Source organism: Bos indicus, chromosome 9 (genome assembly GCF_029378745.1).
Source record: "Bos indicus isolate NIAB-ARS_2022 breed Sahiwal x Tharparkar chromosome 9, NIAB-ARS_B.indTharparkar_mat_pri_1.0, whole genome shotgun sequence".
NCBI lineage: Eukaryota > Metazoa > Chordata > Mammalia > Artiodactyla > Bovidae > Bos > Bos indicus.
The window spans coordinates 32,245,120-32,269,373 of NC_091768.1; the positions used below are offsets into that span (position 1 = coordinate 32,245,120).

General features: G+C 40.6%; 1 protein-coding gene across 10 annotated transcripts in view; it reads left to right on the forward strand.

Annotated features, from left to right (window-relative positions):
* Positions 1-24,254, forward strand: part of FAM184A (family with sequence similarity 184 member A) — a 122,157-nt gene that overhangs the window by 38,965 nt on the left and 58,938 nt on the right. For all 10 annotated transcript variants that reach the window (XR_011568416.1, XM_070795896.1, XM_070795899.1 and 7 more), the window contains exons 2-6: positions 12,669-13,523; positions 14,474-14,609; positions 16,196-16,377; positions 20,075-20,272; positions 23,935-24,057. Coding sequence is in view for 9 of the 10 variants with exons in the window: in XM_070795896.1 (XP_070651997.1) it covers positions 12,669-13,523; positions 14,474-14,609; positions 16,196-16,377; positions 20,075-20,272; positions 23,935-24,057 (1,494 nt within the window). In the remaining variant the exon portion in view is untranslated. The remainder of the gene's footprint in view (positions 1-12,668; positions 13,524-14,473; positions 14,610-16,195; positions 16,378-20,074; positions 20,273-23,934; positions 24,058-24,254) is intronic.

Consider the following 24,254-nt stretch of genomic DNA (forward strand, 5'->3'; position numbering starts at 1 on the left):
GTTGGCAAAGTAATGTCTCTGCTTTTCAATATGCTATCTAGGTTGGTCATAACTTTCCTTCCAAGGAGCAAGCGTCTTTTAATTTCATGGCTGCTGTCACCATCTGTAGTGATTTTGGAGCCCAGAAAAATAAAGTCTGACACTGTTTCCACTGTTTCCCCATCTATTTCCCATGAAGTGGTGGAACTGGATGCCATGATCTTAGTTTTCTGAATGTTGAGATTTAAGCCAACTTTTTCACTCTCCACTTTCACTTTCATCAAGAGGCTTTTTAGTTCCTCTTCACTTTCTGCCATAAGGGTGGTGTCATCTGCATGTCTGAGGTTATTGATATTTCTCCTGGCAATCTTGATTCCAGCTTGTGGTTCTTCCAGCCTAGCGTTTCTCATGATGTACTCTGCATATAAGTTAAATAAGCAGGGTGACAATATACAGCCTTGACATACTCCTTTTCCTGTTTGGAACCAGTCTGTTGTTCCATGTCCAGTTCTAACTGTTGCTTCCTGACCTGCATACAGGTTTCTCAAGAGGCAGGTCAGGTGGTCTGGTATTCCCATCTCTTGAAGAATTTTCCACAGTTTATTGTGATCCACACAGTCAAAGGCTTTGGCATAGTCAATAAAGCCGAAATAGATGTTTTTCTGGAACTCTCTTGCTTTTTCTATGATCCATCGGATGTTGGCAATTTGATCTCTGGCTCCTCTGCCTTTTCTAAAACCAGCTTGAACATCAGGAAGTTCACGGTTCACGTATTGCTGAAGCCTGGCTTGGACAATTTTGAGCATTACTTTACTAGCGTGTGAGATGAGTGCAGTTGTGCGGTAGTTTGAACATTCTTTGGCATTGCCTTTCTTTGGGATTGGGATGAAAACTGACCCTTTCCAGTCCTGTGGCCACTGCTGAGTTTTCCAAATTTGCTGGCATATTGAGTACAGCACTTTCACAGCATCATCTTTCAGGATTTGGAATAGCTCAACTGGAATTCCATCACCTCCACTAGCTTTGTTCGTAGTGATGCTTTCTAAGGCCCACTTGACTTCACATTCCAGGATGTCTGGCTCTAGGTGAGTGATCACACCATCGTGATTATCTTGGTCGTGGAGATCTTTTTTGTACAGTTCTTCTGTGTATTCTTGCCACCTCTTCTTAATACCTTATGCTTCTGTTAGGTCCATACCATTTCTGTCCTTTATTGCGCCCATCTTTGCATGAAATGTTCCCTTGGTATCTCCAATTTTCTTGAAGAGATCCCTAGTCTTTCCCATTCTGTTGTTTTCCTCTATTTCTTTGCATTGATCACTGAGGAAGGCTTTCTCATCTCTCCTTGCTATTCTTTGGAACTCTGCATTCAGATGCTTATATCTTTCCTTTTCTCCTTTGCTTTTCACTTCTCTTCTTTTCACAGCTATTTGTAAGGCCTCCCCAGACAGCCATTTTGCTTTTTTGCCTTTCTTTTCCATGGGGATGGTCTTGATCCCTGTCTCCTGTACAATGTCACGAACCTCCATCCATAGTTCATCAGGCACTCTATCTATCAGATCTAGTCCCTTAAATCTATTTCTCACTTCCACTGTATAATCATAAGGGATTTACTCCAATATAAAATAAAACTTTTTTTAAAGATTTCATTTTTCATGGCTAACACTCCATAGTGTGTGTGTGGGTGGTATGTATGTATATCACATTTTCTTTATCATTCATCTGTTGATGGGTGTTTAGGTCGCTTCCATAACTTGGCTGTTGTAAACAAAGCTGCAGTGAACATATGGGTCCATATATCTTTCTGAATTAGTGTTTTTTTTTTTCCTGGAAAAATACTCAGAAGTAAAATTGTTGCATTGCATGGTAGTTCAATTTTTAAATCCTTGAGGAGCCTTCATAAAGTTGTCACTGTGCATTGGTGCATAGTGACTGCATCAGATTACATTCCCACCAGTAGTGCTCAGGGGTTCCTTTTTCTCCACATTCTCACCAGTCCTTATTATTTGTTGTCTTTTGATAATAGCCATTCTGACAGATGTGAGGTGATAACTCATTGTGGTTTTTATTTGCATATCCTGATGATTAGTAATGTTGAGCATCTTTTCATGGCCATCTATATGTCTTCTTTGGAAGAATGTTTATTCAGATCTTCTGCCCATTTTTAATCGTGTTATCTGTTTGATGTTGAGTTGTATGAGTTATTCATACATTTTGGATATTAACTCATTATCAGATATATTGTTTGAAAATATCTTTCCATTCAGTAGTCTGCCTTTTTTTTTTTTTTTTTTTTTGGTTGAGTATCCTTCACTGTGCAAAAGCTTTTTAGTTTGATGTAGTACCGATTGTTTATTTTCACTTTTATTTCCCTTTCCTGAAGAGACATAGCCAAAAAAATACTGCTTAAAACTGCTCTCAGGAAGCATACTGCCTACATTTTATTCTAGGAGTTTTATGGTTTCAGATCTTACATTTAAGTCTTCAATACGTTTTGATTTTATTTTCATATATGGTGTGAAAAAGTGGTCTGGTTTGATTCTTTTGCATGTAGTTGTCCAGTTTTCCCAACACTATTTATTGAGGAGGTGCTCTTTTCCCCATTATATATTCTTTGTCATAGGTTAATTGTATCAGACATTTAAAAAAATTTAGGTGAGAACGATGGCACCCCACTCCAGTACTCTTGCCTGGAAAATCCCATGGATGGAGGAGCCTGGTAGGCTGCAATCCATGGGGTCGAAAAGAGTCGGACACAACTGAGCGACTTCCCTTCCACTTTTCACTTGCATGCATTGAAGAAGGAAATGGCAACCCACTCCAGTGTTCTTGCCTGGAGAACCCCAGGGATGGCGGAGCCTGGTGGGCTGCCGTCTGTGGGGTCACACAGAGTCGGACACGACTGAAGTGAGTTAGTAGCAGCAGCAGTAGCAGATGAGAACCTGTTCCTAGAGTGCAGACACCATCAGCAGCTTTTCTCAGAAAGGAGAATCTGAGATTTCTCCTTTTCACTTTGTAAGTTCTCTTGTGCCTCATGTAGTGCTTATATACTCTGAGGGTGAGCTCCCTCCCTTTCTGTTGCTCTCTCTCTCTCTTTTTCCCCTCCTCTCTCTCCATCTATTGGTCTGTCTGTCTCTGGCATTGATCACAAAAGGAAAGTGCACAAATACCCAGAATTTCTGAATAAGCAAGAAAAAAGGAAAAACGTTACCTGGAGAAGCAGTGATGACAGGGTCTGCTCATGGTCCTTGTGAGGTTGAGTTTGTCCTGAGGCAGACATACTGGGAAGATGGAATGAGCTGCTCACCAACGTTAGGAGCATCATTTATGGTCAGTGGAGAAAAGCTGCTGATGGCTTCTGCATTCTAGAAACAGGATCTCATCTGTCTGTTACAGAAGAGTATGCAACCATCAGACAGGAGTTGCCCATCTTCCCATTCCAGCTCAAATCCCAGTCTTGACCCTTGCTCTCTTGGAAGGACATCTTCCCTATTTTTCAGTCAATGCCAGTCTCTCCACCCGTGTCAGGAAATCCTTGCCTCAAACTTTCTCCATGACTTTCATGCAGTAATTAGCCCTTCCCTAGGTTACATTTTCAGTTCTTCTTTAAAAAACAAAAAAGAACCTCTCCCTTGACTGGACTCTGCTCCCTCCAAATCCATCATTCTAGTTGTCCCTCTGTATTTCTTTTTTTTTAATCAACTGTTTCTTGGAGGTTTTTATTTTTTTCGCTTTCCAGCTAAATTGCCTCCATTCTCACTGTCCACTCATCCACTTTCTCCACTTGTCTACTTGCTCCACCTTTACCACTCTACCGAATGTGCTGGCTCAAAGATTATTTCTGAGATACGCATTCTGAATGCAGGGGCTTCAAGTCTTCATTTTCTTGATTTTTTTGCAGGCTTTGACCAGATCCCCTGCCCTTCCCTTGCACCTAGAACTGTGATGCCCGGCTTCCACTCTAGCCCGTCTCTCTCAGCAGGTTGCCTCTGTCTGCGTGTCCTCAGCCTCCTCTGAACCCCACCCAAGACCCAGGCCTTGGTCCCCTTCATTCTTTCTCAGTAGTTTCTCCCCCTGGATCTTGTCCAGCTCAGCAACTCTGAGTGTCTCTGCAGTACGGACAGTGTCTAACCTTCCTAAGGCCAGAGCACGTCGTGGTCTTCGTGGAGTCCTGTGCCAGCCCATCGATGTGTCTGTCACTTTAGGTTCCTTCACCCTGTTACTGTATCTCTGTGTGTGTGTGTGTTAGGCGCTCAGTCATGTCCGAGTCTTCGTGACCCTTCTATTGCTATAGCTCTCCCCTTAACATTTAGACTAAAACACATTCTGGTAAAAATGTTCTTAACATTTTGACTAAGATTCTGGTTAAATGTCCTGTGATAAACCGTAATGGAAAAGAATATGAAAAAGAATACACACACATACACTTACGTGTGTGTGTGTATAACTGAATCACTTTGCTATACAGCAGAAATTAATACAACATTGTAATCAACTGTACATCAATAAAAAATTTTTTTAAAGATTCTGATTAATATAAAGTAAGCGTTTTACTCAGAATAAGGGGAAACTCATACATTACCACCCTCTCTTACAAGCTGGAATCAAGATTGCCAGGAGAAATATCAATAACCTCAGATATGCAGATGACACCACCCATATGGCAGAAAGTGAAGAGGAACTAAAAAGCCTCTTGATGAGAGTGAAAGAGGAGAGTGAAAAAGTTGGCTTAAAGCTCAACATTCAGAAAACAAAGATCATGGCATCCGGTCCCATCACTTCATGGGAAATAGATGGGGAAACGGTGGAAACAGTGTCAGACTTTATTTTTGGGGGCTCCAAAATCACTGCAGATGGTGACAGCAGCCATGAAATTAAAAGACGCTTACTCCTTGGAAGGAAAGTTATGACCAATCTAGATAGCATATTCAAAAGCAGAGACATTACTTTGCCAACAAAGGTTCGTCTAGTCAAGGCTATGGTTTTTCCAGTGGTCATGTATGGATGTGAGTTGGACTGTGAAGAAGGCTGAGTGCTGAAGAATTGATGCTTTTGAACTGTGGTGTTGGAGAAGACTCTTGAGTGTCCCTTGGACTGCAAGGAGATCCAACCAGCCCATTCTGAAGGAGATCAGCCCTGGGATTTCTTTGGAAGGAATGATGCTAAAGCTGAAACTCCAGTACTTTGGCCACCTCATGCGAAGAGTTGACTCATTGGAAAAGACTCTGATGCTGGAAGGGATTGGGGGCAGGAGGAGAAGGGGACGACAGAGGATGAGATGGCTGGCTGGCATCACTACTCGATGGACGTGAGTCTTGAGTGAACTCGGGAGTTGGTGATGGACAGGGAGGCCTGGCGTGCTGTGATGCTGGGGTCGCAAAGAGTTGGACACGACTGAGTAACTGAACTGAACTGACTAGCACCCCAGCAAAGACCCATTTTTTATTTCTCCTCCTTTGTGACACTTAACAAAACTTCACTTTGACTCACTGGGTTAATATTTCTTTAAGGTCAGTCTCCACTAAGCTGCAAGAGTAGACACTGCGCATACGAATCCAGTTCACTGCTATGCTTTCTGTGCCAGTTACAGGTCTTGGCGTGTAGCAGGTGTGCAGTAACTTTTTGTTGAAGGGAAGAATGAATAGAGTAGGAATTGACCATTAAAGATTTGCTAATGAGCCGTTAAACTTTAGGTAATTGAGTTTTTTACATTTTCCTCAAAATATCTGTTTATTTGTTTTTTTATAAGTATTGCAGTAAGGATGCGTGTTCAATATTCTTGGAAAAGTTTAAGGATAATTTTTATAAATCAGTTTTATGTTAGTGATTTTTAAGGAAATTTGAAGGGTATCTGTTCGTAATTAATGTTCCTTTAATTTTCTGTTTTCGTTTTCAGTGTTATGTTTATCTACAGCTAAGGCATTTCGAGTATTGATTCATCCTTTTAGCACTGTTAGTGTTAATCTTTTTAAATGGTTTGTTTTCTGATTATCATAGTAAAATACATTCATTACAGAAGGTTTAGTCATACTTAATATCCTCAGTTAAAATTTGGTTAATTTACTTACACACTTTTTAAAAATTTTTTTTAACATTTTATTTTATTTTAAATTAATTTATTTTAATTGAAGGCTAATTACTTTATAATATTGTGGTGGTTTTTGCCATACATTGACATGAATCTGCCATGGGTGTACATATGTTCCCCATCCTGACCCCCCCTTCCCCCTCCGTCCCCATCCCATCCCTCAGGGTCATCCCAGGGCACCAGCCCTGAACACCCTGTCTCATGCATCAAGTCTGGACTGGCGATCTATTTCACATATGATAATATATATGTTTCAGTGGTACTCTCTCAGATCATCCCACCCTCACCTTCTCCCACAGAGTCCAAAAGACAGTTCTATATATCTCTTTTGCTGTCTTGCGTACAGGGTTATTGTTACCGTCTTTCTAAATTCCATATATATGCATTAGTATACTGTATTGGTGTTTTTCTTTCTGACTTACTTCACTCTGTATAATAGGCTCCAGTTTCTCCCACCTCATTAGAACTGATTCAAATGTATTCTTTTTAATGGCTGAGTAATATTCCATTGTATATACGTATATCTTACATTTCTTATGTAAGAAAGCTGTGGTACACTTTTAAATATGTATCTGGGGATTCCCTGGTGGCCCAGTGGTTGAAGCTCTGCCTGCCAATGCAGGAGACATGGGTTTGATCCTTGTTTCTGGATGATCCCACGTGCCGCCGAGCAGCTAAGCCCCTGAGCCACAACTGCTGAAGCCCCCACGCCCTAGAACCTGTACTCTGTAACAGGAGAAGCCACCTGCAATGAGAAACCCGAGAACCGCAGCTAGCAAGTAGCCCGCCCACCCCTGCTCTCAGCAGCTAGAGGAAAGCACCACACAGCAGCGAAGACCCAGCATGGCCAAAAATAAACAAATCCATAAATAAATCTTTAAAAATATTAAAAATAGTTGAAATATGTATCTGCACACATGCACACTCATTGTTTTCTCTGTATAAAATTGGCTCTAACTGTATATAGTAACAGGTGCATTTGCCTTATATGCAAAGCTTTTTCTTTGAAATATCCTCCTAAATGAGATGTGCTCTTCCGTGCTTTCCTGGTATTACATTGTGTGAATGTATCATCCTTTATTCAGCGATTCCCTCACCTTAGCAGTGTTAAACCTGTTGTATAATGTGCAGCAATTGAGGTTCACTTAAAATATTTTAAGGTAATATACTTTCCAGTGAACATACTTTATTACTAATGAGTTAGCTGTTAATGAGAACATGTTTATATTGCCAGTGTATTTGCTCCATCAACCATAACAAAGTACCGTAGACCTTCTTGCTGTGTCCTCATGTAGCAGACTCAGAGCAAGGAAGCAAGTGTTCTTGTGTCTCTTATAAAGGCTGTAAGTCCCATTGTGAGGACCCCATCCTCATGACCTCATCTGCATTTCATTACGTCCCGTTATCTCCATGTAACATCATACTGGGAGTGAGGGATTTCACTACGTGGCTTTTGTGGGGTTGGAGAGGAGACACAGTTCAATTCACAGCAGTCAACAGTGAGAACTATTCAGATGCGATTTTTTTTACCTAAGTATCATTTTACCTAACTAGAGATTTATTTTTACCTAAGAGCATGAAAAGTTGGTTTAAAACTCAACACTCAGAAAACTAAGATCATGGCATCTGGTCCCATCACTTCATTGCAAATAGCTGGGGAAACAGTGAGAGACTTTATTTTGGGGGGCTCCAAAATCACTGCAGATGGTTATTGCAGCCATGAATTTAAAAGACGCTTGCTCCTTGGAAGAAAAATTATGACCAACCTAGACAGCATATGAAAAAGCAGAGACATTACTTTGCCAACAAAGGTCTGCTTGTCAAGGCTATGGTTTTTCCAGTAGTCATTTATGGGTGTGAGAGTTGGACCATAAAGAAAGCTGAGCGCTGAAGAATTGATGCTTTTGAACTGTGGTGCTGGAGAAGACTCTTGACAGTCCCTTGGACTGCATGGAGATCCAACCAGTCAATCCTAAAGGAAATCAGTCCTAAATATTCATTGGAACAACTGATGCTGAAGCTGAAACTCCAATACTCTGGCCACCTGATGCAAAGAACTGACTCATTTGAAAAGACCTTGATGCTGGGAAAGATTGAAGGCAGAAGGAGAAGGGGACAAGGAAGAGGATGAGATGGTTGGATGGCATCACGGACTCAGTGGGCGTGAGTTTGAATAAGCTTCGGGAGTTGGTGATGGACAGGGAAGCCTGGCGTGCTGCAGTCCATGGGGTAACAGAGTAGGACATGACTGAGCTACTGAGCTGGAGTAGCATTTTAAAAACTAGGATGTAGAATTGTTCTCATTTTATCTGCAGGCAAGATTATCTGAAAATCTTCATAGAAAAAATAAAAATTACTCAAAATTGCTTATTCATCATGTGATGTATAGTTAAATTATGCATTATTGGCATAAAATGGAACTGTGAAATTGCATGAAATTGTGGAAATGATTGTACTGTCCCATTCCATGAATGTTCATAGTTCCAGGAAAATTGCAAATGGCTCTTAATGTCTTTTAAAATAGTTTATGAAAAGAGACATTAGAAAATTTCCTTTTCCTATGTGGAAAATGATAGCCAATTTTATGGATGATTATGATCACTTACTGTAGTTTCTTTTAAAATTGGTCTCGTTCTCTCTGAAAAATAAATGATGTAACTAATAAGGAGGCCTCTATATCTTATAGTGCTTTATATTTTTTAAAAACAGCTTTATATAACATCATTTTAAAATGTCAATGATAAGTTGACCTTATAACAATGTCACTTGTAGAATAAGTATGATCCCCATTTAACTGAGAAACTTGAAGCTTGGAGAAATTATTTTACCTAGGGTCAAAATTTCCATTTGAGTCCATTCTGTTACTTCAAGTCATGTATCTTCTATGTGTTCAAAGAACATGGAACCATCTATATTACCTTTATCTGAGAATTAGTATTTAATCAGATAAACATACTAATAAATAGTTACCTAGTAATTGTAATTATGTAGAAAAGTGAGCAATTGGAAAACACTCTGTATAGTTAAGGTACTTAACTCATTTAAAAATAATATAATTAAATAGTATATTTTAAATTATTTATGACAGCACTGCTAATTGTGCTTGGCATAAGTACAACTGTTATTGGTACTGTTAATTGTTATTGTACTTGGCATCTTTTTATCGTTCATTTTTAAATTTTTAGAAATTTATTTTAACATTGCTTTTCCTGGAAGATACAAATATATCTTGTATCTTCAGTATGATATTATATTTACTTTGTGTGTTTTCAGAATCACATAATTGGTATTCTCTATGTATGGTACAAAGCCTGGACTGTTTAGTAGAGAGTAAACAAAGCTAGTGCAAAATCACTAAAAAAAAAATTTTGGCTGCCAGTTTTGACTGGTAAGATAGCTATGTATAGTTTAGAAGAAGAGTTGGTAATAAAGTCTTTTCCACGTCTACTCAACTCTACCGTTACAGCGGGAAGGCGGTTGTAGGCACGCATGACGGAATGGGCATAGCTTTGCTCCAATAAAACTTTGTTTACAAAAGACAAGCAGCAGCCATATCTGGATTTCAGGCTCTAGTTTGCTGATCCCTGGATTAGAATATAAGAAGAAATAGAAAGCCTCACCATAATATTTCCCTATTACTTATCAGATGTTTTGTTTACTTTTCTTAAATTCTGTTTTAATTTAATGCTTTAATTCATAACCTCTATCCTCTTTAATTTCACCTTTCTATTCACATTTTTATGTGTTCCTGAGCTTTTGTAATGTTCAGCTACTTTCTGGGCTCTCTAATATTGTTACCCAGCTGTCCAGCCTTCTGGTCAGGGACCCCCAAATCTAACCCATATAACATTTACCAAGTTTCAGGAACGAGTGGTAGTAAGGAAATGGTGACATTGGGTATAAAGAAAAAAAATAGAATCTCATGAATGTGCGTGGTCTTGGAAGACTTACTAAAAGAGGTTAGAACTTGAGCTGACTCTCAAAGATCAGAGGGAAATTAAATTAGAAAAAAAAAGAGAAGGGTATTTCAATAGTTGACGAGGGGAAGCTCACATATTGCTGCCCTCTCCCTTTTAATCCCCAGTTATATAGGATTCCTTATATATTCCTTATATTCCTTAGTCTGGTCCTTTTCAAGATCATTTCCTGGAGCATAGTGATGACAGTGTGACTTGTTTTCTTTGGGAATGGCATCTCTTTGGATGATCTCTTTTCTTCCACATGCTTAGTAAGATGAAGAGGGAATGCATGCAGACATGCCCTGGGAAGGCCTGCAACCTGTGACCTAGACCAGCTCTGATTTAGGCCCTCTGGCAGATGGACTTCTCTCTGGCCAGTTGGTGTCTTTTCCCATAGTGCCCCCTCCAGTCTTTTTTGTATCTGTGTGGTAGACAGGTATCACCTTGAGGGAAGGGAATAGGAAACCACCCAGCTTTCTTGGTTGTAGGCTACCTTTAAGATTAAATGTGTAAAGTAAAGGAGGCTTCCATGGGGATCTGTGTTAGCTCATTAGGAACACAACTTGGAATTTGGAATTAGGTTTATTCAAAAAAAGAGAGACACTGTGAATAAGCTTTTATTTCCCTTCTGTGCACATAGCTTCCTGTGGTCCTTGTAGGACAAAGGGTAGTTGTGGCCAGACAGAAGGTATCTTGCCATCTCAATCTGTTTTCCTTTGGTATAATTACATGTCATTCATGCTGTAAGAAAATAGATATAGCAGACCTAGTGAAGTATGGTCAGGAGACTGGGTGTCTAAGACAGAGCCCTGTGCAGAGAGAGTGAAGTCCTTGCAGTGGGGTAGTTCCAGGGTGAATTCTTCCTTCTGCCAGTGTAGCTGCAGGCCTAGCAGGTGCCAGCCTAGATTTAGCAGCAGGATCTGCAATTCCCAGGACCTGTGGAGAGCCAGGTGCTCTCAGTTGCCTCCGGCTGCATAAACAAGTTCTCTACAAAAAGTGCCACTTCTGCACCATAATTTTACATTCTTATTTTGTATTAAGCTTTGAAACTTGGTGTGTATTTTATCCTTATGTGTGTTAGTCACTCAGTCATGTCTAACTCTTTGCTACCCTATGGACTGTAGTCCGCCAGTCTCCTCTGTCCGTGGAATTCTCCAGGCAAGAATACTGGAGTGGGTTGCCATTCCCTTCTCCAGGGGATCTTCCCGACCCAGGGATTGAACCTGGGTCTCTTGTATTGCAGGCATATTCTTTACCATCTGAGCCACCAGGGAAGCCCCTGTATAATTGCAAACGTATTTGGTGTTGGATTTCATTTCTAAATCCAGAGTAAGATCACATTAAAATGAACAAAGTTCCAGGACACTGATATTTAGCTTCTGGATTGTTGGAGTGTATAGTTTTTATGTTTATGTCTTTTTACTTCATAAAAAAGTAGGCACATTTCTAATAAGTCTTAAGTAACAGCTGTGGCTGTATCTGTTGGACCACAGTGCTGTAACGAAAGACATCAAGGAACCTAAAGAGTGGGAGTGTTGCTATAAAGGGAACATGTTGTCATTGGAATTAGGTGAGGAAATCTCAGTGGAATCATTAAAACCCAAGGATGAAAATGTAAAGAAAGACCTGTACTCAGAACACTCTGGCTCTAGGAATTTGGCTTGCTTGGAAGCAGAAGGAAAAGTAGGCAGTGAATAAAACCACAGCATTTGAGAGGTGAACACAAAAGTGCTAATTGAATTTTGTGAGACCACTTAGGAGTGAAAAGGATCGGATTTAAAAACAGAGCATAGGGAATTAGAAAAGGAAGTTTCTACATTTAAAATATACCAGACTTTAAGCAGTTGAAAGAGACCTTTGGGAAGACCTAAAGCGTCCCCTCACGCACTGTACTTAGTCACTCAGTCGTGTCCGACTCTGTGACCCCATGGATTGCAGCCCGCCAGGCTTGACCCTGACAGCAGCAATCCTGGGAGGCTCGGTGTGCTGGTATAAATCCTTTTGGAAGAGGTCATAGGGGTAGAGGTCAAACTACTGGGAGGGAACAAAGCCCCACCCATCAGCAGAAAATTGGGTTAAAGATTTACTGAGGTTGGCCTTGCCCACCAGAGCAAGACCCAATTTTCCCCAGAGCCAGGCCCTCCCATCAGGAAGCTTGCACAAGCCCCTATCCTTATCCATCAGAGTGCAGACAGAATGAAAACCACAGTCACAGAAAACTAACCAAAATGATCAGGTGGATCACAGCTTTGTGTAACTTAATGAAACTATGAGCCATGCCATGTGGGGTTACCCAAGGTGGATGGGGCCACAGGAAAACTCCATTCTCATAGACCAGGTAGCCTTCTTTGTCACTTTCATCCTTACTGTTCATTTCTAGGAAAAAATAAATCCTTAATTTTGAATGCTTTAAAATTCTGATTAAAAAGTCTTCAAATACAGAGTTTAAGATTGGGCTAAGTAAATTTGCCAAGTAAATCTGTGAGTACAAAAACTATACATGAAGTTTCAATATTTAATATTTATCAGAGCTAATATTATGTACATAGAAAAAAATACCGACCCAAATGAATGAATGAACAATTAGAAAATAATATGGTTTACTACTGGATTCTTCTTCCTTTTTCTTCAAAACCATGCAGGTAATATATGCTTTGAACACTAAAAATGATGAGCACGAATCTGCAATTCAAGCCCTCAAGGATGCTCATGAAGAAGAAATCCAACAAATTCTTGCAGAAACAAGAGAGAAAATATTGCAGTATAAAAGCAGAGTAACCGAGGAGTTAGACCTTAGGAGAAAGATTCAAGTTTTAGAAGCATCCTTAGAAGATCACATAAAAATGAAGCAGCAGGCTTTGACAGAATTTGAGGCTTATAAGCACAGAGTGGAGGACATGCAGCTTTGTGCAGAAGCCCAGCATGTCCAGCGCATAGTAACCATGTCTAGAGAGGTTGAGGAGATTAGAAGGAAATTTGAGGAAAGATTACGGAGTTTTGGACAACTCCAGGTACAGTTTGAAAAAGACAAACGGTTGGCGTTGGAAGATTTGAGAACCGCTCACAGACGGGAGATCCAAGAGCTGCTGAAGTGCCAGCAGGATCACAGTGCCTCAGTCAACAAGGGGCAGGAGAAAGCAGAGGAGCTGCACCGGATGGAGGTGGAGGCCTTAAATAAGACCCTGGAGGAGCTCAGGCTCGAGCGCAAGAAGCTCGTTGAGGATTATGAAGGCAAGCTGCATAAAGCTCAGTCCTTTTATGAACATGAGCTGGATACTTTGAAAAGGTCACAGCTTTTTACAGCAGAAAGCCTCCAGGCTAGCAAAGAAAAGGAAGCAGATCTTAGAAAAGAATTTCAGGGACAAGAAGCAATTTTGCGAAAAACCATAGGAAAATTAAAGACAGAGTTACAGATGGTACAGGATGAAGCCGGAAGTCTCCGTGACAAATGCCAAAAGCTTCAAATAGCGCTGGTTACAGCGGAGAACAATGTTCAGGTGAGTAAAGAATAGTACATTCAACACGTGGATTTTTTTTTCCCCCAGTTTTGTCTTTTTCTTTTTGATTAGACCACTTTTTTTTTTTAATTTGGCATTTTTTCCTACTTTTGTGAGAAAATCAGTGGAAGGATCATCTTTATTAGGACTATTTATTTTTACTAGGACTTCTCTATAGCTCAAACAGTTAAGAATCTGCCTGCGATACAGGAGACCAGGGTTCGATCCCTGGGTTGGGAAGTTCCTCTGGAAAAGGGAGTGTCAATCCGCTCCAGTATTCTTGCCCAGAGAATTCCATGGACAGAGAAGCCTGGTGGGCTGCAGTCCATGGGGTCGCAAAGAGTCAGACACGACTGAGTGACTAACACACACACAGTCTTTATTACCCTGTAGCTGTTATTTCCTATAACAATTTCAGATATTAAAGGCCCAAAAAGATAAGCTTAAAACCTTGTTGATTGTTTACAGGAGGATTTTATTTAAATAATATATTAATATTTTTCTAGTGATTTGGGAAGTTTAAAACACTGGTCTTTAGTTGTGTTTTTTCCTTTCCCTTCACTAGTGATGGTCTGTACATTCTTTGATATCCAGACACTGAACAGAAAATTAACATTGCTTTGTAAACCTGAATTAAATAGGGGTATGGAACAATTTCTGAAAAAAAAAAAAAAGCGCTGAAGAGTCTCTATGGAAAGTCTCTTAGTTTTATTGGCATAGAAAATTTCATAGGTGTGTTTTTAATATCTGTGCAGCATTTAAATATATTAGAAAGGATTGCATAGCCAACATGAAGATCACAAGATATGTGTCACTAATACAGATAGAAAACTCTAGGTATTGTTAAGTTTGACTTTTGAATAGGAGATAGTTGCTGCTGGAAGTTTATATGAATTATTTAGCCTAGTATCATTCTTACATATTGACAATGGCTATTTGATCTTTCTTAGGTTCTTCAAAAACAGCTTGATGATGCCAAGGAGGGAGAAATGGCCTTATTAAGCAGGCACAAGGAGGTGGAAAGTGAGCTGGCAGCAGCCAGAGAACGTTTACAACAGCAAGCCTCAGATCTTGTCCTCAAAGCTAGTATGTCCAACCACGGTTCTTAGTGTATTCCTCAGCTAAGACCAGCACTTAAATGTTAATTCAAGACAAAACTAGCCTTTTTTATTTTCTCTTATTTTTAAATTATTTAGGTTCTAAATATGTTAAAGGGTTCTGTTATGTTATTGATTAATCATAAGAGAAGCAAATGATAACTTTTAGGAATATATTTCTATAAAAAGTTAAGATTTATAGGTTTTTATTATTTTTTTAAGTCTTCATTGAATTTTTGAATTTATTGAATTTATAGTATAATTTCTACTGTATGTTTTGGTTTTTTGGCCATGAGGCATGTGGGATCATAGTTCCCCGACCAGGGATCAAACCTCTACCCCCTGAATTGGAAGACAAAGTCTTAACCACTGGACATTGAGAGAAGTCCCAAGAGTTATAGGTTTTAGCACCAATAAGGCATTCACTAAAAGAAAAACACTCCAAGAGGCTTCTTAGTCCTTTAAAAACATGTCCTTTTAAAACATAAATATTTTAAAGTGCTTAAATTAGTAAACTGTATTTCGTTATAGCAGCCTCGTTTCATTTGGTTTATTAATAAGGATCATTGCATACACTGAAGCTGGGCTGCCCCACCTGATGTGACTCACGTGCCCAGAGGAGGAGGGTGACCCATCTCAGTCTGAAGTGACATTTTGGTAAGCCCAGGGAGGCCTCTGAACAAGTTCCATGAGGATGTCATCTGATTGGCTCATCAGTGAATCCCAAATTACCCTGCCTCTGAAGTAGCAACTTTTGAACTTTTATGTGTATGAGAATCACCTGGACAGCTTGTACAACCGCAGGTGCTGGGCCCCAGCCCCAGAGTTTCTGATGCGTAGGTCTGGGGTGGGCTTCATTTCTGACGGGTGGTCCCAGATACTGCCTGTGTTGTTGGTGCAGGGCACTTTGAGAGCCTCTGTTCTAACACTTCCTTGAGAATTTTTCTCGTGTTTACTTTTCACCTCTGTAGCTCTGCTTAGATCCTCCCCCTGCCCCACCACTTTTTTTTTTTTGCTGTTGTCATTTATTTCAGTTTTTCATAACCTTGCTCTTCTTATCTGTCTCTTACTCTGCCTTAGTTCTTTATCAGGTCTGTAGTCTAAAACAAATTTAGTTTCAACCAGACTGCTGCCTGCCATCTTTATTTGCTGCATGCAAATTTCTTCCTTTTTATGTTAGAATTTGGGAAAAAAAGATTGGAAAAGAATAAGTTACTCATTTTAGTGCCACAGTGCTACTCAGTGCCTCTTCTCTTACTTTGTTTTACTCCCAAGACTTTTATATGTACCCTGAGGAGTTGTTTCTACTTCAACTTAAAACAGCTTGAAATCTTCAGAAATGATTGGAATGGTCCTGGGTGCAGGGAGCAGCATCAGTGATGTAATACACATTGTAATGAGTACTTGGATAATAAGTATTCCCAAGGTCAATATTTCTGTTGAAACCAAAGAACTATTTGTACATGCAGACCATTTGTTTTACTTAGGTATTAAGTACATTGTGTCATTAACTATAAACTATTTTGTACCACAAGGTAACAGATTTGAATTTGGGGCTTTCTTTTGGGGTGTTAGGTCATATTGGAATGCTTCAAGCAACTCAAATGACCCAGGAGGTTACAATTAAAGATCTAGAATCAGAAAAATCAAGGGCCAATGAAAGATTATCTCAGCTTGAAGAAGAAAGAGCTTTTCTGCAAAGCAAAACTCAGAGTCTGGATGAAGAGCAGAAGCAGCAGATTTTGGAACTGGAGAAGGTAGAGTCTTGGAGGAACCCCCTCTCCTTTGCACCACCCATGAAAGGAAAAGAAGAAAAATCCAGTTTTATTCTTTTTCAAATTTGATTTAAAGTGTTTACTTCTGTTTCATAGTAACAGTCTATTTCTTAACTATAGTAATTTTTCATTTTTATTTTGAGGAAAGGTATAAAGGTGGATTATCTCATATTGGGTATATGTTCAAAACATTTTTGATAACAATTTGTAATGTAAAAAACTTAAGACATTTCACCCTGTTTCAGGCTAGAAACTGAATCCGTGTGTGCTAAGTCACTTCAGTCGTGTCTGATTCTTTGCTACCCTGTGGACTGTGGCCCACTAGGCTCCTCTGTCCATGGGATTCTGCAGGCAGGAATACTGGAGTGGGCTGCCTTGCCCTCCTCCAGGGGATCTTCCCGACCCAGGGATCAAACCCATGTCTCTTATGTCTCCTGCATTGTCAGGTGGGTACTTTTACCACCACACGACCTGGGAAGCCCCTAAATGAAAGGCACATTACAGTTAATCACACTTACTTTTCTATTCATGAAACATATTGTGTATACACCTAGGAAATGTCTGTAAAACTGAAAAGGATGACAAGAACCATGCCCTGAAAATACATATGCCAACATACTGAATTTCTAAATTAAACAAATCATATGTAGAGTAGTTGCTTGAATATTTGTTCCAGTTTTTCACATATCTGCAATACCAGGTGGGAGCTTGAAACACTTTTTCTCCTCCTTTCAACCACCAGGTGTACTGGAAAGTGTCTGTGCCCTTGCTCACTTCCCGCTCACTCCTCACCCGGTCCGGACTGGCTCCTCTTGTTACTAGTCCACAGACTCGGCCTCAGCCTCCAGTGACGTTCTGGTTGCTGGACTTGGGGGATCTTGTCTTCCTGTGGTACTGACTTGTGTCTGATTCACAAGCGTCTCTTCGGTTCTCTCACACTTTCCTCCTGTCTCCCTGGCCCTGCAGACTTGTCTGGGAGCTTCCCTCCTCCGTCTGTGTTCCTCTCGCATTCTCAACTCATTCCACAAGCTCATCCATTCCAGTAACTTGTTCAGTGGTAGCTCCCCAAACCATCCATCTAGGCCAGATCGGCCCCTTCTTCCTCCCTCCCCACTTCTCTGGTTGGACCCTGACTGGTACAGTCCTATAGGGAGACACTATGATCTCTGATGAGGGGCACTTCATGTCTGAGCTGCGAAATGAAAAGACCCTGGGGGTGATGGTGCTAAAAAGACCCTTAAAATGTTGCATCCAAGTATTCAAGTAGGGGCTCTGGTTTCTGGGCACCCCAAGTCAGGGAGAGCTGAAGAGGGATTCAGTCCTGAGCCCTGAGCCCCTCATACCACCATCCTTGTAGGGGAGGCTGGAAGGGAAGGGATCAGGCCCAGGCTGGCCCAGGCCGGAAAGGAGGAGGCTGGGAATTTCTGTTTCCTCTGTCTATACCTTCTGGCTTTGACAGGAAAGAACGTCCAGTGCCTTACATTCAAGAATCTTCCTAGGGCTTTCCCCCTTTATTGGGCCTTGGGAATAATTATAATCTCTTATGATGTAAAATAATTGCTAACAACTATAAAATATTTACAGTGGGCTGGGAATATTCACTAAATATTTGGGGGCATATTATCTCATCTTTAGCAACCCTGTAACATAGCTTCTACCTTATCACTCCCACTTCACAGATGGAAAAACCGAGGCTTACAGACATTATGCACTCATGGTTTCCCACGGTCACATGACTAAGTGGCAGAGCTGGAACCTCAACCCAGGGCTGTGAGACTCCAAAACCCACGTCTCCACCTCTATGTTATGTTGCTTTCTGTGACATGAGGACCTTGTATTCCTCCTGGGTAGTTCCAGAGACCCGCAGATTGGGCCAGGAGGCAGGTAGATGGCAGCTGCCATAGAGGCCAGATAGCAGGATGGCTCTGCCCACCCTGGAGGCATCAGTGACCCAGAGGAGGTGTGTCTGTCTTCCAAGAGTCTTACAGAGCAGCAAGGAGGGGTTCTGAAGCAGCCCCTAGCGAGAATTCAAACATCTTTCAACCTCATTGTCTTCAAGTTTTACTTTCTCACCTTCCTGTTCCATAACATCCCATAATTTGTTGAAAGAATAGCCTTCACCTAATACATCCATTTCCTGCTTTTTGTCTGGATCCCCCCAACCCCACCTCTGCTCTATTGAACTGGATCCTAAGGCAGCAGTGGGAACACCACCACCACACCCAGAAGCCGTACCCATTTTCTCGGCAGCACTCACCACTCTTGGCCCAGCGCTTGTCTCTGCGATGCTGACCCCTCCTGGCTCTCCTCCTCCCCCGGTCACTCACGTCTCACTCACTGGCTCCTCGTTCTCCTCCTGCTCCCTGATTTCGGGTACTCCCCAGAGTTCTTCCTGTCCTTGTTTCCTTTCTGCTCCTTCCCCTTCACAAGTTGTCTTAGTTTGCTGGGGCTGCTGTCACAAAATGCCATAGCCTGGGTGGCTTAAACAACAAATGTTAAAAATCAATGAATAAAAATTAAGAAAAAAAAATTTTAAATATCAGTCACTTAAATCACAGTGATTTCTCATTCCCATCAGAACACAGTCTAGAGTCCTTAGCATAAAAGATGTCTGGTCATCATTTGACCCTGCCTGCTTCTGAGCCTCCCTCCCTCTCCACTCCCAGCCTTGAATCCTGTGTTCTCGCCACACTGCTCAGCTGCATAGCCATCTAGCTCCCTGACTTCACCACCTGGTGAGCTGCTTCTCAGCTTTCAGAATGCTGGACATGATTACAAATGCAGGCTTTAGACATCAGATCTAGATTTGACATTTTCTCACCTCTTGTTTCCTGATGGGCTTGTAAGAATTAAATGAGAGAATGTGTCATCATCATCAGCTCAGCTGTGTTCCCTTCTGGAATGCCTTTGCTGACCTCTTTCCCTCTCTGTGTCTCTCACACCACCTCCACATCGTCTCCCACCCCGTCCAGGTTAAGCTCCTTTCCTGTATACTCTCACAACACGTGATGTATGCTCCTTCCATAGAACTTAAAAAATTTGATTGCCACAGTCTTTTGACTTTTTTCATCATTGGACTGCTAATGCTTAAAAGGGCTATACTTGGCTGTTGATGGGCTTCCCTGGTGGCTCGGAGGTTAAAGCGTCTGCTTGCAGTGAAGGAGACCTGGGTTCGATCCCTGGGTCGGGAAGATCCCTGGAGAAGGAAATGGCAACCCACTCCAGTATTCTTGCCTGAAGAATCCCATGGACGGAGGAGCCTGGTGGGCTACAGTCCACGGTGTCGCAAAGCAGGACTGACTTAACTTTCTTTCTTTGGCTGTTGACACAGTTGTATCAACTTGAGTTGATACAACTCAAGTTGATATAACTTGAGTGGGTGTTGGTAAGCCCTTTTGTGTACCACTTGGACATGGAGGAAGCTTTTTTCTCTTAAGCCTGCAGAAGTGCTGACTCACACTTGGTTCTAACCTAATAATAGTGTGTTTTATCATTGTCTTTAAAATCACTCATTTTGGCTGTGCCACCTTGTAGAACACCCAGTGATGTATTCTCAGGTACCATGGTCTAATCCTGTGGCATTCAGTTCATCCAAGCTTATCTACTTACTGAATATTTAAGATACTAAATAGCAGTAATGAAAAAAGCAGATTGACCTTTTATTTCTGTTCAATTTTAGAAAGTAAATGAGGCAAAGAAAACTCAGCAAGAATATTATGAGATGGAGCTAAAAAACCTGCAAAGTAGACTGGAAGGGGAGGTGGCTCAGCTGAATGAGGCCCATTCTAAGACTTTGGAAGAATTAGCTTGGAAGCACCACATGGCAATTGAGGCTGTCCACAGTAATGCGATTAGGGATAAGAAAAAACTGCAGATGGTGAGTAAAACTTCAGCTTCGCATTGTATTATAAATTGGTGGACTTTCTATAATGACCTAGTTGCTATCTCCTAATCACTCTGAAAATCTCAGTTCACAGAGTAACATACATAAAAGTTTCTACAGGGGCTGTAGTTTATTAAATTGATATGAGGCATTTCTACTTTGTATAGCCATCATGGAAACACTCCCTTGATCTTGAGCTGTCTCTTCATCAGACAACAACATCGGTTTCTCCTCAGGAAGCCTCATTAGTTGGAGCGCTTATTCTCCTGGAGACAGTTTCCTTCCCTGGGAAAATGATCTGTTTTTTGTTTTATTATTGCCCTTAATTAAGTAATAAGCTTGCTAATTGTAATACACGACAGACAGTAATTATATAGTAGAAAAAGCAAGGTACCTGACAGATGGGGCCTTAACACTGAGCCCTTTGCTTACTAGCTGCTTTTTCTTGGGTCCCAAAGGCTATACCTGAGGCCGCTCACTTGAAGATGAAGGTATTAGGTTGGTGCAAAAGTAATTGTGGTTTTACGTTGTTGAACTTTGATATTGGAATACATTCTTAAATAAATGTGGTTATGTTGTACATCATTGTAATGCGCATTTCTTGCTTTGTTTTTTGTTAATGATTTATTACTTGCTGTTTATATTTATTTTAGACTATAGAAATGATATTAGACAGCAAATTCAAGCAATTTTCTTATTTGAGTTCAAAATGGGTCGTAAAGCAGTGGAGACAACTCGCAACATCAGCAACGCATTTGGCCCAGAAACTTCTAATGAATGTACAGTGCAGTGGTGGTTTGAGAAGTTTTGCAAAGAAGATGAGGAGTGCAGTGGCAGGCCATCAGAAGTTGACCGACTGAGAGGATTAATGAAGCTGATCTTCTTACAACAAGAAGTTGCCGAAGAAATCAAAGTTGACCGTTCTGTGATCATTTGGCATTTGAAGCAAATTGGAAAGGTGAAAAATCTCGATAAGTGGGTGCCTCATGAGATGACCAAAAACCAAAAGAAATCATTGCTTTGAAGTGTTGTTTTCTCTTATTCTATGCAACAACAGTGAACCATTTCTTAATTGGATTGTGATGTGTTATGAAAAGTGGATTTTATATGACAACCAGCATCGACCAGCTCAGTGGTTGGACAGAGAAGAAGTTCCAAAGCACTTCCTAAAGCCAAACTTGCACCAAAAAAGGTCATGGTCACCGTTTGGCGGCCTGCTGCCCATCGGACCCACTATAGCTTTCTGAATCCCGGCAAGCCCTTACGTCTGAGGAGTACGCTCAGCAAATCAATGAGATGCACCACAACGCCTACAGCTGGCATTGTCAACAGAAAGGGCCCAGTTCTTCTGCACAACAACGCCCAACCTCACATCATTACAACCAATACTTCAAAAGTTGAATGAGTTGGGCTATGAAGTTTCGTCTCATCTGCTATATTCCCCTGACCTCTCACCAACTGACTACCACTTCTTCAAGCATCTCAACAACTTTTTATAGGGAGAATGCTCCCATAACCAGCAGGAGGCAGAAAATACTTTCCAAGAGTTCGTTGAATTCTGAAACATGGATTTTTATGCTACAGGAATAAACAAAATTGTTTTTTATTGGAAAAAGTGTGTTGATTATAATAGTTTCTATTTTGATTAATAAAGATAGGTTTGAGCCTAGTTATAACGATTTAAAATTCACAGTCCAAAACCACAGTTACTTTTGTACCAACCTAATAAGATCCATCTTGTAATATCCCTGAGGATTAAGTGCGATAAAGTGTTAGGAACCGAGACACATCTGAGCATATAGTGATAAATAAGTGTTAGCATTTCTTACCGTGTTTACCTGACACTGCAGTGGTATTTTACACTTGTTTTTTTCATTTAGTTCCTGCAGTGCTGCTATTGGTTTGATTTCTGTACCCATCTTCCTGAAGAGGGGTGGAGACGCAGAGGGGTTAATACTTGCTTAAGCACATGCAGCTAGGAGGAGTCAGTCGGGCCTGAATTCAGGTCTCAGATATCAGACCCTAAGGCACTTAGCCACCACCTCATGTCGGCATGTATTAATGATAGTTGTTACATGTTTTATATAATAGCACTTGACAGTTTCCTAAAAGCTTTCTAGTTCTTGCACAGCTAGTTTATGTCTGAGCCTAAGCTAAAACCATCCTCCTTCCAAATAATCTTTCTCCAGCATCCTTTTATCTTTTAAAGAACACTTAGCTAAAAGTGACTTCACCATCCCTCGTGACTTAGTTACCAGAAAGGGTATGAATATACAGAAAAATCCACGCAGAAAAGAGATGACGCAGTAGCCTTGAAAGTGTCATTCTTAGAAAACGTGGTACAAAATTGGCCATTGCCTGGTGTCTGGAAGTTGATTTTCATGAGAATTCTCGCCATTTCCTGATAAGAGCGGCTCGCTGTGCCTAAACTGTTTAACTAGACAATATGGTTTATGTGGAACACATGCTCTCATTCTTGGAGTCTGAAATTGTGGAACATACTAATCAAGGGGGTACCTGTGTGGCTGGCGCCCACTAAGAAACCCAGCCCTGGGTCCCTCATGAGCTTTCCTGGTAGACAGCATTTCACATGCGTTGTCCCACCTTGCTGGAGAGTTCTGTGTGAGAGGACTCAGAAGCTTGAGTCTGGTTTTCTGCAGACTTTGCCTGCGGTGCCTTTTCTCTTTGCTGATTGTCCTTGTATCCTTTTGCTATAATACATCATAGCTGTGAGTACAGCTACATGCTGAGTCCTGAGAGGCATCCCCTTAAACCGTCAACCTGGGGTTTGTCCTGGGGACTGCCAGCACAGGACACTGCTTATTAATATTAGTCTTCTCCCCTTACACTGTAGACGCACTTGTAATACGCTTTGTTCTCGCTCTTTGCTCCTCCATGGTTGTTGCACGTGCATTTTCTTCTGCCTAGTCTGTTGTAGCTCCCTCTTCACTACCTTTTCTTACTGGTCCACTCCTTCAAACTCTGCTTAGGAAACTCTCTCTGTCCAAGTTTCACACCAAGCCACAACTTATTAGTTCCCCATTCAACCCCCATTGCAACTCATTTTAATCATATATTCTTTAATGAGCTTATTCAGGGCAGGCACTGTGTCTTATTCCTTTTATATGCCAAGTAGTGAGTAGCATGCCTGCCAAAGAGTTGGTCTTCTTCAGTATCAATGTTAGTAGTATTGCTCTTTAGATACTTTAATTTTTTACTTGTTAATCCTTGACTAAATTCCAGTGCTAGAGCACTGAGTTCCAGAAGTATTAATACTTTTTGTATTTTTATGTCCGTATAAAAGAACTCAAGAGTATATCATGAACTCAAGAGTTAGAATTTTTCTAATCTCACAAGATTTATCATTTTTGGCACACATTTCTGTTTTTTTGGACTTCAGCTTAATCTAGATTAGGCAGATATTTTTACCATTTTTAAAAAATGACTTAATTGCTACATCATAAGTGATTTAGAATGATAGACTCAAAGCCCCTAGGATTAATTAGATTCATTGTTAACTCTGATATTAATATTTAAGTATAACGCTAATTTGAAGAGCACAGCATCAATTTAAAACAGAATAATCTTTTTCTTGGAGTGTTTGAGGTGTACGATATTTGCAGTTTTGTTAATTTTTTTAAATTTCTTTTTGTAAGGAATTGGAGGAACAATATAAAAAGGAAAAACTAAACCTGGAAGAGGATAAAAATCAGCTTCAACAGGAGCTAGAAAACCTGAAGGAAGAATTGGAAGACAAACTGCACTCAGCCAATCAAGAGGCAAGTACTTTATTTGCTAACGTCATGTAAGTAGATGAGCCTGTGTGGAAGGTCACATATATATGTAGAGTAAAAATAATCAAAAACTTTCTTTGATGTTGAATTTTTCATAATACATTGATGATATCTCACAATGTAAAAATTTACTACAAAAACAACTAAAAAAAAAAAAACAACTAAATTTGGAGCAAGGTCCT